This window comes from Onychomys torridus, chromosome 6 (genome assembly GCF_903995425.1).
Source record: "Onychomys torridus chromosome 6, mOncTor1.1, whole genome shotgun sequence".
NCBI classification, from domain to species: Eukaryota; Metazoa; Chordata; class Mammalia; order Rodentia; family Cricetidae; genus Onychomys; species Onychomys torridus.
The window spans coordinates 114,055,305-114,068,735 of NC_050448.1; the positions used below are offsets into that span (position 1 = coordinate 114,055,305).

General features: G+C 45.7%; 1 protein-coding gene across 2 annotated transcripts in view; it reads left to right on the plus strand.

Moving 5' to 3' along the window:
- Tspan5 (tetraspanin 5) overlaps positions 1-13,431 on the plus strand; it is a 167,235-nt gene that overhangs the window by 134,572 nt on the left and 19,232 nt on the right. The window contains exon 1 of one of the 2 annotated variants that reach the window (XM_036190341.1): positions 1,743-1,964. The exons of the other annotated variant lie outside the window; for it this stretch is intronic. Coding sequence (XP_036046234.1) covers positions 1,902-1,964 — 63 coding nt within the window. The 5' untranslated portion in view covers positions 1,743-1,901. Of the gene's footprint in view, positions 1-1,742; positions 1,965-13,431 lie in introns of those variants that run through there. 2 annotated transcript variants of the gene reach the window in all.

Here is a 13,431-nt window from a genome sequence, read left to right on the forward strand (position 1 = left end):
GAAATGTGATCCTTGAAACCGTGAAAGATGAATAAGGAGCAGTGGCTGCATTCTGTTAAATCCTGGCCATTCCATGGCCGCTGTCATGAGCTGCGGCAGTCATTGATACCTAAGAACTCTAGTGAACTGACTGTATTCACACTTCTCACTGCATGAAAGGAGATAAACTCATGTCTGGTTTGTTCCTGGTGTCTGATATGAGTGATAAGGCTTTGCTCCCAAGCCTGGTGGTGGCTGTTAAGAGTCTCATTGAAGCTTCCCTGCTGTCCCTCTGTCTCTTGGTTGCTGTGAGCTGGACTCTGAGTGGCCCTCTTACCCCCGCCAGCTCCTCTGTCCGTCTTAGGTCTGTCCCTCTGAATTCTGCTGACGCCACATCTTGCCATTGTGGGCAGCTCTGTGTGGTGGGGTCATCGTGGCCCAAGCTGCCTCTTCCATGCTGCCCTCGTGTTTCTTCTTGGTTACACCCTTCTCCAGGAGAGGCCAGAACAGCCCTCGCCTGCCTCTGACAGCAGAGCGGTCAGCAGCCCCCCCCCTCTCTCCAGGTTCCCGGGGCAGGTGTGAATCCTCCTTTCCCTGGTGAGCAGGCCCTGTGTCTTTATCACAGACCACCACCTGCAAGCTCCCTGGTCGTCCCCTTGACACTCTACATAAGCAGTGAGTAAAAAGAGAAGTCTCACCGCCCACACAACTCCCCCCACCCCCCCCCAGAGTGGTTTCATTCATGAATCACTTATTTGGGGTCTGGGGATCTGGCCTCAGATCGTCACAGTCAGCAGAAACTTCCCTGGCTGAGCCATCCCCCAGTCCCTACAGCAGTCACCTCTGGGACAGTTTAAGCCTCCTCCCCAGGCTCTCTCTCTCCACCTCTTGCATGCCTGACAGGCTGGAGTGGAACCTGTGGCAGGGGTGGGGGCTGAACAGGAAGGGCTTAGCTCCTACTCACTTTGGTTGTCTGTTCCGGTGAAATCTGAGACAAGCATGTTCTAACACGTTGTGTGTGTGTCTCGATTTCACTGTGCTGCGTTAGTGATAAGAAGCCCCTCTCCTGCTGTTGCTGTGTGCAGGTACCATTCAGTAGGGCGTTCCGAGAGGGCAGGGCATACAGCTCAGTGGCCAGGTGACCTAGCTGCAGATCCCCACTCGGCCCCTTTCTTTCTCCCTCAGTGATTTTGGGGCCTGGCTCTCTCTCACTTGGTGAGTTTTCCCACCAGAGTGCCCAGTTCAGCACAAGGATGAAGTGGTGCAGGCATCCCAGGGCACAGTCTGATGCGCAGCACGGTAGCTCTCAGGAAATGGCTTTCTGTTGAGCTCTCCACAGGAGGTCCACCAGCTGCTTCCATAGTGCCCTGCCACTGCCTGCACAGGGTTTCTAGGCACAGAAATGCCTGAGTGCCTGAGGGACAGATCCAGTGGCACCCTGACACCCCCTTCTGCTTTCATCCCTCGGCACGCACTTACACCGGCCCTGTTGACCAAGTTCTGTTTCTTAGTCTCCACACGTGCTGACGTGAGCTTCTGTGCCTCCTCTGTGTGCACGTGGCACCACTGTGGATCTCTGCCCCAGTGTAGCCTCTTGATGTAGACACGCTGTGGGGTGTCACTGAATCTTCTTCTAAATGCCCACGGCTGACGCAGTACTTGGCATCTCACTTTTGGGCTGCACACTAAGACAAGACAATATACTGTGGACTAAAGGACTTAAATGATGGTTCTCATTCCACAGTTCTGAGGCCGGAAGTCTAGATCAAGGTGCCGGCCAACTGTTCCAAAGAAGGCTGTCATCGTGGTCTGCAGATGGTGGCTCCTCACTGCATCTTCACGTGGCAGGGTGAGAAAGGAGAGGCTCTAGTGTCCTCCTCTTCTCACAGTGACACCTGTCAGGTCACGGGGAATCCAGCCTCATGAACTTCTCTCAGCCGAATTTCCTTCAAAAGACTTCACCTTCAACAACTATCACATTGGTGGTGATTATGTTTCAACATATTAATGGGGTGGAGAGGTGTTCAGTCCTTACACAGAGCCTTTATTATTATTTCAGTTCAAACATGCTGCTCAAGACTAGAATGCTCCTAAGCATGCTTTCTGTATTCTGAATAGGTGCATGAAAGTGTCAGGCAAGTGGCAAGGGACATGGGGACCTTAGAACACAGGACATTTCTGTGTTGGGCTGTTTCTGTGTCTGCGGGGCAGCTGCTCACTAGTGTGGGTGGGGACTGTGTGTGTGCTCTACCTGTGAGCAATACCAGCCCCATGGAAGCTACAAGATTTTATATAGGCCTAAAAGATGATCCTCCTCATCTTCTCAAAGATACCCCGTGAACATTTTTTTTTAATGTGCAAGAAAGGATTACTTGATTCACTCTGATGGCCTTTCTTGACAAGGGAAATGGAAAGGATCACATGCTTTGAAGCAGCTTGCCTTCTTGCACATGAGCTTTTCTTCTAGGCGTGGCCTAAGCTGCTCTCACCCCACCATATCTCCTGAGACTGTTCGGGTCTGGCAAGCTCTCCTGCATCCGCTCATCCCCTCCCCTCTCTGGCCTCTGCAGCAATTCATCAGGTAGATGGAAACTTGGGTTTTCACAAAGTGGCTTTGCCAATGGAACATTCTCGGAGGGTCTTGGATAATAATAGGCCCCTGCCTGGTCCTTCTCTGGATATCATCCAAAACCACATTTCCATTTTTCCAAGACCACCCACTCTACGAGTAGCTGCAATTTTCTTTGAAATGTTGCACCTGACACTATCTGTCAGCAAGGGAATGTTTCTTTTCCCTCATATTCTGTGGAAGTGTTCAGGCCCACCACAGTAGGGCCTGGTGTATGGAGGGGAGGTAGGTAAATCAGGACTCAGTGTCATAAATATCTCAGAGAGGTCCATCTGGTCTGGGTTTGCACACACCTTTCACGTGCCTGTCCCTGTGCTTCTGGGCCAGCAGTTGGAAGGATGCGCTTGTGTATGCGAAGGCAGGAGAGCCCTAGACCCTGGGTGTGCTTGTGTTTTTGCCTTTCTTCTCTGTGTGGGTTGACAGAGAAGAGGCTGCCAGGTGGTACACAGAGGCTGCTCGGGGCTGGCACCGAAGGAAACCACAGACACTCCTGAAGGGTGTTGGCTCGGAAGACTGCAAAGCTTTGTTTGCCTTTTTTGTTCCTGGCGCTTGCACAGCAACTTCTTTGAAGAAGAAATTGTTACCCAGAACAGACTCCTTGATTGCGGAAACCACGAGGGAGAAGCTGCTTGAATGGCATAGATGGCTGGCTGCATGAGGTGCTGAAGAGGCGGTGAAGGTGGGCAGGAAGGATGGCGGATGTTTCCACATTCGTCCTGGGACATACATACTATGTTCATCAAGCCATTGAAGAGCCGGAGCTCATGGGGACAGAATGTGGTTGAGCAACTAAGAAGATCACCACAGAGTTCTGAGTCCAACGGGCACCACGTGCAGTCGGCTCCCTGGCTGCAGAAGTACCCAGCTGCTGAGTGTGCAATGTCGTGTGACTTCGTGCTCTCCGTACCACTGTACCACGTCTGTGTTCCCACAGCAGCTCTTGTTTACTCATGGTTCCCCTCTGCCTCTCTGTGCACAGCTTAGATTATTTTCACACACCCCCTAAAGATCCAATTAGCATGCCACCTCACTAGGCATAATCGACAGATGTGGCCACAGATTTCGTAGACAGGCATCAGGCAGGGCAAGGACTTGGATCAAGAGATTCTCCTCCAGTATAGCAGGGTTAGCACCCCAGGCTCCCCTTTGGATGCAGTGGCTTCCTCTTATTCCAACATCATAGTGATGCAGATGGCAGAGATGAAATTCATTAAATTATCTCTTTGTGCCAGGGATTTAGCATGGTGCTTGCATTGACTTGATTTACCTCATTTTCATAATAACCTTATGGCATAATTTCACAGGTGGTATAATTTCACAGATGTGTAAATTGAGGCTTAGGCAGGTGAGCTATCTGACCTATGATCACGTAGGCAGTAAGTAGAGAAAGTGAGATGCAAAACAGTTTTGTCAGATGAAAGATACTAACAGGTGCTAATGAGGATGTGGCAGAGGGAATCCTTGCACAGTGTTGGTAGGAATGTAAATCAGAACAGCCATTATGGAGAAAGGCGTAGGGGTTCCTCAAAAGATTACATGTAGGAGCCAGGTGAAGTGGTATATGCATGTTATCTCAACACTTGGAAGGCCAAGGCAGGAGGATCACACTGAGTTCAAGACCAGCCTGGCTTGCACAGTGAGTTTGAGACCAACCTGAGCTACATCCTGAGAGTGTCTCACATGAAAACACAGAACTGTCATGGCTGGGGAGACAGCTCAGCGGGTAAAGTGTCTGCTGCCCATGCACAAGGATCTGAATTCAGATCTCCAGCATCTATATAAAATCAGACAAGGTGGTACACATTTGTGACTCCAGCACTGAGGGGCGGGGTACAGATACAAGACAATTCCAGGGTCTTGCTGGATAGTATAGCCAAAATTGAGGTTCATTGAAGGACTCTGTCTCAAAAACAAACAAACAAATTATGGAGAAGCAGTTGAAGAAAAAATTCTAGTGTCAATGTCTGGCATCTACACACTCCCACATAGTAGGCAGGCACACATACATGCATATAACACACACACACACACACACACACACACACACACACACACACACACACACCTATCATTTGATCCAGCAATCACACTTCTGGATATAAATCCCAAGGAAGTGACATTGGCATGTTGAAGAGAAGCCCACACTCCCACATTTATTTCTGCACATTCAGAATAGACAAGAAAATGACCGGCCTATGTGTCCATCAGCTAGTACATGGATGAAGAACATATATATATATGCACAGTGGAATACTATGCAGCCATAAACGAAGTCCTGTGATTTGTGACAGCAAGGATGGACCTGGGGCACTATTTTGTTAGTGAAATAATCCAGACATAGAAATTAAAAACTACCTGACCTCAGTCCTATCTGAGATATAAAAAGTTCATCTGTAGAAGCCGAGAGGAGAATGGCAGTTGCTAATTACAGGAGCAGGAAGGCTGTGATGAGGAAAATGACCCATGAGTCCTAGGTGTCCGTAAGAAGTGCTGGGGCACCAGCACATCACGACAGAGAAAGCCCTGTGCAGTTCAGAGAGCTACATGAAACATTCCGATGTGGGGATCACGAAGAAATGTTCGAGATAGATGTTACCTCAAATTCAACACTACAGTGTGTGAAGCGCGATCCTGATTAGTCTTAACAATAAAAGCCTGGAGTCAGATATCAGAGTGAAAGCTGAAAGATCAGAGAAGCAGAGCAGCCAGGCACTAGGGTTCTTCTTTCCTCTACCAAATCTCAGACCGAAGCGGGCATCCTGTCTCTACGAATCCTCAGACTGAATGGAGTGGGGGCAAGATCCTGTCTCTACCCACCTTTTATTCCCTGTCTCCACCTCCTGAGCGCTAGGATTAAAGGCATGAGCCTCCCAAGTGCTGGGATTAAAGGTGTGTGCTACCACTGCCTGGCCTCTAGTTAACTAGTGGCTAGCTCTGCCCGCTGATCTCCAGGCAAGCTTTATTTGTCAGAACACAAACAAAATATACAAGTGTGTAAATTTATCGACACATTCCATGGGTATCCCATAAGTGCATACAAATTTTATGTTTTTAATGTCTTAGCTTAAAAGTAAATATCTAGTAATTTTGAGACAAGGTCTCATATAGCCCAGGTTAGCCTTGAATTCCCTATGTGTTGAGGATGACCTTGAACTTCTGAGCCTTCTGCCTCCATCTCCCAAGTGCTAAGATTACAGTTGTGTACCACCACACCCAGTTTATGATGGCTGCAGGTGAACCCAGGGCTTTATACATGCTAAGCAAGGCCTCTATTAGCTGAGCTATGTTCCAGCCCTGACAGAAAATTCTGTAATCCAGCCTTTTTCTGGGCTGTCCTACTTGTGTTGAGTACCACAGGGAAATTGCAGATTGAGTAGTGTGTGCAAGAAGATGGCTCTGGAATGTTCTCTGCCCCACTGTAGTGTAGACGTTCTGAGCTGCTAGAATATCAACTCTGTTTGATATCACGATGGACACATAAGGATATCTGTTTGTCAGCTGGTTCTGTTGCTGTAGATACCTCTTCAGACACTTTCCCTGAATAGGTCTTCCTTTTCAGCACACACTGGTGTCTGCTGAGCTTGGGTCCATTATTTTGTGGATGATGGAAGTCTGTTTTTACAGGAGGGTTGTTTCTTTGCAGCTTTAAATTGTTACACCAAATGCAAGTTGTCCAGTTTTTGGAATATTGATTTGTTGAATTTTGTTAAGATTGACTTATCTTTATATGCATTGGTGTTTTACCTGCATGTATGTCTGTGTGAGGTGCCAGATCCCATGGAACTAGAGTTACAGACAGTTGTGAGCTGCCATGTGGGTGCTGGGAATGGAACCTGGGTCCTCTGGAAGATCAACCAGTGCTCTTACCAATGGAGCTATCTCTCCAGTCCCGCTTTCATCCCCTTTAATGAAGTGGTGTGTACCTTGTGTTTGTAGTATTACTTTATGTTATATAAATGATTTGTTTTCCTCTCCTACCTGCTCTAGCAACCATGCTAAAAGTAATCTAGGCCAGATTGCGTCATGAATCTGAGACATGCTTATGAGTGTGTGCTCATTTATATCAGCTCTTATTAATATAACCTTAATGTCTTATTAAAATATATGTTCAGAAATACCTCCAGTATTATTAATCTCCTTACATACTTTCTTTTTGTGATCACTGTTTTAGTCTCTTATTCTCACATTCTCTTTTTCTGTTTCTGCTCCCCATGTTCAGAACCTCCCTTCCATGTGAACTGAAAAGAAATGTTCAACAGAAATCAGTACATGTGGCCAGTCTCCCCACTTCTCAGTCCGCTTAGACTCAGCCTCTCAGGGTGGTGTTTTCTGAGTCTGCCAAGAGCAACACCTTTGGCATCACTGCAGGATGCAGGCAGAAGGATAAGAACTCGTGACAATCCAGTGCTAGGCCACCTGTGTGCCTGTGATATCTGCTCTGGTCACAAAAGACAGTTGCCAGAGGATGGTTCATGCTCATTTTAAAAAATAAATTTGAAAATTTAAAAGCTAGTGTCTAAACTCAAAAGCGAAACATTCAACTTTACATGCAGAATTAGAACTTAAACCAGGTTAGGTATTATTGGTCAGCAATGTAAATAAACCCCTCCCATTTCCATTCAGAACTGCTCATCTCGTTGATAATGCTGAATTGAAAGTGGGGTCTCATAAATGAGACTGGACCAGCCTTCATTGCTGTTAACTTGAAATATCAGCTACCCAGCCGAATCAGTTAAAATCTAGCACTTTTCTTTACCCTTATCTGAGCTCCGTAAACAGTGCTCTCCCTTTCCCAGCTAAGTGTGAGCTTTAGTTTTAGACATGCACGTGCTCCCCCAAAATTTTCAGTAGCATCAAAGCAGGACTCCTTGGGTCCAAATGAAAACCAAAATAGAACTTTCTCTTTTACTCCTTGGTTTTTTTTCTTCTTGATATTTTGTTTTGTGTTTTAAGACAGAGTCTTGTATGGCCTGGCCTTGAACTCACTATGTAGCTAAGGATGACTTTGAACTTCTAACTCTTGCGCCCCCACCCGCAAAGTGCTGGGATTGAAGGCCTGCCCACTAAATAGAGCTGTCGAAACCTCCAGCTGGCTGTCTGCAAAAATCTTGAGTGACAGGAGGATTCGGACTCTGGACCGAGGCATCTGTAATTCCAACAGGATTCCCCCCTCTCTGCTCTTGGGTGTTCCTTAAGCACCGCCTTTACATTTCTCTGCAGAGTGGAAAGCCTGACACATGGCTACATGGCTCTGGAGTATGCAGTTCACAGCTTCATTCCCCAGAGAGAAATCCTGTCCTCAGTATGGGGCGGGGGTGGGGGTGGGGAGATGGGGGTGGGGTGGGGGGGACGACACGGGGACTTAGGTTTCTCTGCTCTCTGAGGCAGGGGCTCTTGCGGAGCAATGATGAGCATGAAGAGGATGAGGAAGAGCAGTCCTCACAGAAGAGGCTGGTGCCACAGGTTTCTGGTAACCAGGTGTTTGCCGTGTTCTTCCCACAGGTTTCTCAGGATTTACTACAAATCTAAGCACCTACTTTATACATGGCTGACTTAACTGTGATCTCAAAGTTCTGTTCTTCCAGCTTGAATTATGATCACTTCTCCACAGGCATGGACTAACACTTCTTCCTAATTTGTCATAGTGAGCTTCATGGGATTAAACGTCCAGTGAGAGCCCTCATGGTTATGACACCAGAACAATGATGCCCTGACTCCCCATCATTTTTTTAATCTTAAACTGTTGTTCCCAGGAATATGCGCAGTGTGTTTTGAAGTTCTGTGTAATCAGAAATAGAGCAGTTCTCTGAAGCAAGTGTTGCTCACTGCACACATGAGAGCATCAGCCTGCTTTCCTCCACATCCAAGTATCTAACCTCATTCCAGGCGACTTAGTGAGCAGAGTTGATATGTGGTATTCTTGAAAAGTACTGTGTACTTACCACCAAAAAATTATAACCATGTGAGGTAATATGTATTATCCAGATTTCATCATCCCCACACACATGCATGCACATGCTCACACACACTTAGTTCAAAAACATTGAGCTTACTAGGTACTATATAATAGTAGTGTTGTAAATACATACTTGCTGTTTTGGGAGCATTGTGTTGTCATTCCCCTCACCCCCACCCTGCGTGTGTGTGTGTGTGTGTGTGTGTGTGTGTGTGTGTGTGTGTGTGTGTAGCCCATGCTACCTTCAGAATCTCTAGTCCAGTCTGATCTCCAATGTGAGGCCCCTTGCTGTTACCCTGAGTGCTGGCATTAAAGGCATGTGTCGCCACATTGGCAGCATATGTAAGGTCATCTGCTAATTACGTTTTAAGTTTTCTCTTTCCACTCTGGGAAGAAGAAATCTGAATTAATTTACAACCGATACAGCCCAGGGATGTTCTGAAGCCATCAAAAGTAAAGTCCTCAGGGGCCTACATGTGCTGAGTAGAGCTCCAGCCCCCAGCACTCAGTGGTACCTGTCTCCAGCGCTGTCTTTGTTGGAATTTAGAATTAGATAAGGAAACTGGGCCCCCAAATTATCATCGTTTCCATGGAAACAGTTGAAAGCCTCTCAATTAAAAGTGTCCCCACAGGCTAGAGAGAGTATTAAAATGAGTTTCTCTGAAAAGCCAAGTTATCCTCACAGTAAAGCCAGAGAGGACGAATGAGTGAAGAATCTGCTCTATACTAGTTGGGGTTACCTTTTTTTGACCATCCAGGAAGAATTTTATCTTGATATTTCAGTTACACCAAATTTGTTGGCTTTGGCCGAGCCCCCTAGATAACTGTCTTGTTATCTACTGAGCTTTTTATGGTCAGCCGTGGATCACGGAAGTGTTTGGGAACAAGCTGAGCTGTGCTCACACTTGAACATGAGTCACAAATAAAAAGCCCATTTTTAAAAAAATTGATGAAATCCCAGAAGAATCCTAAGTTGGAAGGAGCCTGTAGGTCATTAAGTATTAACTTCCCATCTGTTTGGGAATCCTTCCTAGAATACAATAACAGAGGTTCACAGTATACTTTTCTTAAGACTGATTTATATGTCTGTGTGTTTTGTGTGCATGTATATGTGTGTGCCACAAGTAAGCCTGGTACCCTCAAAGGTCAGAAAAGGGAGTTGAATTTCCTGTAACTGGAATTATGGATGATTGTGAGCACCACCATGTGGGTGCTAGGACTAGAACCCAGGTCCTCTGCAAGAACAGCAAGTGCTCTTAACCACTGAGCCATCTCTCCAGCCCCCTCACATTATACTTCTAAGGAAAGCATTCAGTGCTCATTGACAGACTTCTGGGTAAGCAGTCACTGTTTAGGATGGGACTTAGCTGAGTGTGGCAGTACACACCGATAATTCCAGCACTCAGGAAGCTGAAGCAGGGGCATCGTGAGTTGAGGCCAGCCTAGAATACAAACAGAAACTTCAAGGACATACGGGCTGGCTTTAGAGAAAGAGGAATTGAAGTGTAGAAGTGGAAGAAAGAAGAGGAAAAGAGATAGTAGAGGTGTTGTGATGGATTCTGCTATACATACAGATATGTACTCTACATAACTACTTATTTTTCATGGTGAGTGGCGGAGAGATGGCTCAGTGGTTAAGAATACTTGCTGTTCTTCCACAGGTCCTGTGTTCAGTTCCTAGCACGAACACAGCAGCTAACAAACCACCTGCAATCCTGGTTCCAGAGGACCTGACACCGCCTTCTGACCTCCACTGGCACTAGGCATGCATGTGATACGCATACATGCATGCAGTACATGTACATACATGCAGGCAAAACACTCATTATTAACTTTTAAAATAAAATCAAGGAAAGAAAATAATTGCATACCGTCGAAGGGTTTCTATTACTGTGAAGAGACAACATGGTCATGGCAACTTTGTATAGAAAACCATTTCATTGGGGTGGCTTACATTTTTAGGGGTGAAGTCCAGTATAATTATGGTGCGTCATGGTGGCATGCAGGCACACATGGTGTAGCTGGAGACCTTGAATTTGCCCCAATGTGAGCACCAACAAGGGAGCTACTAGAGAGGTAGCTGAAAGTCCTACATCTTGACTAGAAGACAAAAGAAAGTAGTCTGTCTCCCAAGGTGTAGCTTGAGCATAGGAGACCTCAAAGACCCCACAGTGACACTCGCCCTCCAACAAGGCCACACCTCCCTTTAGTGCCCCTCCCTTTGGGGGCCATTTTTTTTTTCAAACTACCACACGTACCTATGAAGCCAGGTGAGATCTCTGCTTGGAAGTGGGCAGTAGAGACCACATACCTAGGGCCCAGCTAAACCAGCACCAAACAGTTCCAGAACTCACACAGAAAACCTGGATGCAGCAGCACACTCCTGTACTAGGGAGACAGAGATGGCAGGGTTTGTTGGCCAAGCAGTCTAGCTGAATCTCTGAGCCCCATGTTCAGTGAGAGGCAGTTCTCTACACTAAGGTGGAGCATGATCGAAGTCAACAGTCTGGTCCACAAACACAGGTGCATACTCATCCACACACATACTAGCACAAATATATGAACACACATATGCATGTGTACACGTGTGTAAGTACACACACACACACACACACACACACACACACACACATGCGTGTGCAGAAGTATCCGTCTATTTGTTGTCCCAAGAAACATGCCTTACCATCAAAGATAAAACCTTAGGGCAGAAATTAATGTAACAAAACCCTAAAATACAAAGAATTAATTGCAGTTAGTTTTTTAGAAAAATAAACAAGACTGACAAACTCTTAGCCAGACTATCCAAAAGAAAGTTGACACAAATTAATAAAATTACAGATATAAAGGGAGGCACTGTAACAGACACCAGTGAAAATCAGAAAATCATTAGGACCTATCCCTAAAACTTTTAGAAATGAATGAATTTCTTGACTCATATGATCCACCAAAGTTAAACCAAGATTAGACAAATAACTTAGGTATATTTTTTAAAATACTCAAGCAATAATAATAACTATGAACTAAAATAAAGGCCAGACCCAGAAGGGCTCATACTGATTCTACCAGACCTTTCAAGAAGAACACGAGTGTTCCCCCAAACTATCCCATAATACGCAGGAGGAGGAGGAGGAGGAGGAGGAGGAGGAGGAGGAGGAGGAGGAGGAGGAGGAGGAGGAAACGATGGCATTCTATGAAGTCACATTAGTGTGGCTGCAAAACATGACAAAGACACAGTAACAACAGAAACAAAAATTGTAGACTGATCTCCCTGATGAACAATGAACATTCTCAATGAAATGCTTGTAAACCACATTTAAGAACACATCAAAAAGATCACCCACCATGGTCAAGTTGGCTTCATTCCAGAGATGCACAGGTGTTTCACCAGACATAAATCAATAAATGTAATCATCACATACATGACTTCAAGGACAGAAATCACATTATTATCACAAGAGATTCAAATGGACAGAACCCACTCTCCCTTCATGATAAAAAGCCCTTAAAGGGGCTGGAAAGGTGGCTCATCAGTGTAGAGCACATACTGCTCGTGCAGAAGTCAGTTCAGTTCCCAGCACCGGTGTCAGGCTTGCTGCCTTGAACTCCAGTTCCAGGGGAATCTGACATGACTGGCCGCCAGGCACCTGCACTCACTTGTACACACACTACACATATTTTAAAATGATAAAAATTAATTAAAATAAAGTCCCTAAGGAACTCAATAGATGGAACATAGCTCTACATAATGAAGGCTATATGTAATAAACATATACCCAGCATTATACTAACTGGAGAAAAGCTCAGTGCAGGTCCACTGAAATCAGGAGCAAGATGGGGGCACCTACCTTTTCCACTCTGGGGTTTGGGGGTGTGCGCAAACCCGTGTGTATTGTACATATCCTGAGGCCAGAGGCTGAAGTTGCCTCTCTCTATTTTTAGTGTTCAACATAGGATGCAGCTTATCCTTGCAGCTAGTCTGGCTGCCGAGCCCCAGGCCCTGCTTGCTCCCATCCCACCCTCACCTTGGAATGAGAGTCACATCTCACTACACCTGGCTTGTATGTGCATGCTAGAGAGCTCCAGGCCTTGTGCTTGCATAGCAAATCCTTTCTTCACCGAACCATCTCCTCAGGCTTTCCCCACAATGCTTTTCTGCTGCTGATGAAATATGGCACTTGAAGTCCTAGCCAGAGCAGTAAGATAAGATAGGAAAATAAAAGATACAGACAGAGAAATCAATTTTTTTTTATTCCCAGCTGATATAATCAATACGTAGAGACTCTGAGGACTCCACCAGAAAACTCAGGGCTGACAATCATCACATCAAAATAACAGGATGCAAAATTCTCATATAAAAGGTAGCCTTCTTATATACCAATTACAAATGTACTGAGAAAGTACCAGCCCTGTTCACAATTGCCTAAAGAAATACTGTGGAATAAACCTAACCAGGGAAGTGAGCAAGCTCTACAATGAAAACTTTAAAATACCAAAGAAAGCTAGAAAAACCTCCCATGCTTGTGCATTGGAAAGATAGAAAAGCCTCCCATGCTTGTGCATTGGAAAGCTAGAAAAACCTCCCATGCTTGTTCATTGGAAAGATAGAAAAACCTCCCATGCTTGTGTATTGGAAATTTTGATATTGTGGAAATGACTCCACTACCAGAAGCAATCTGCAAATTCAGTCCAATCCCGTGAAAATTCCAACATCATTTTTCACAGAAGTAGAAGCATAATTTTCAGTTCATATGGAGCACAAAAGACTCCTGATAGACAAAGCAATCCTGAGGGAAAAGGACAACAAGTGGATTCATAGTGTATCTCAGGGACTCAGAGCTGGTGACAAAACGGCTCGGGACTGGCACAG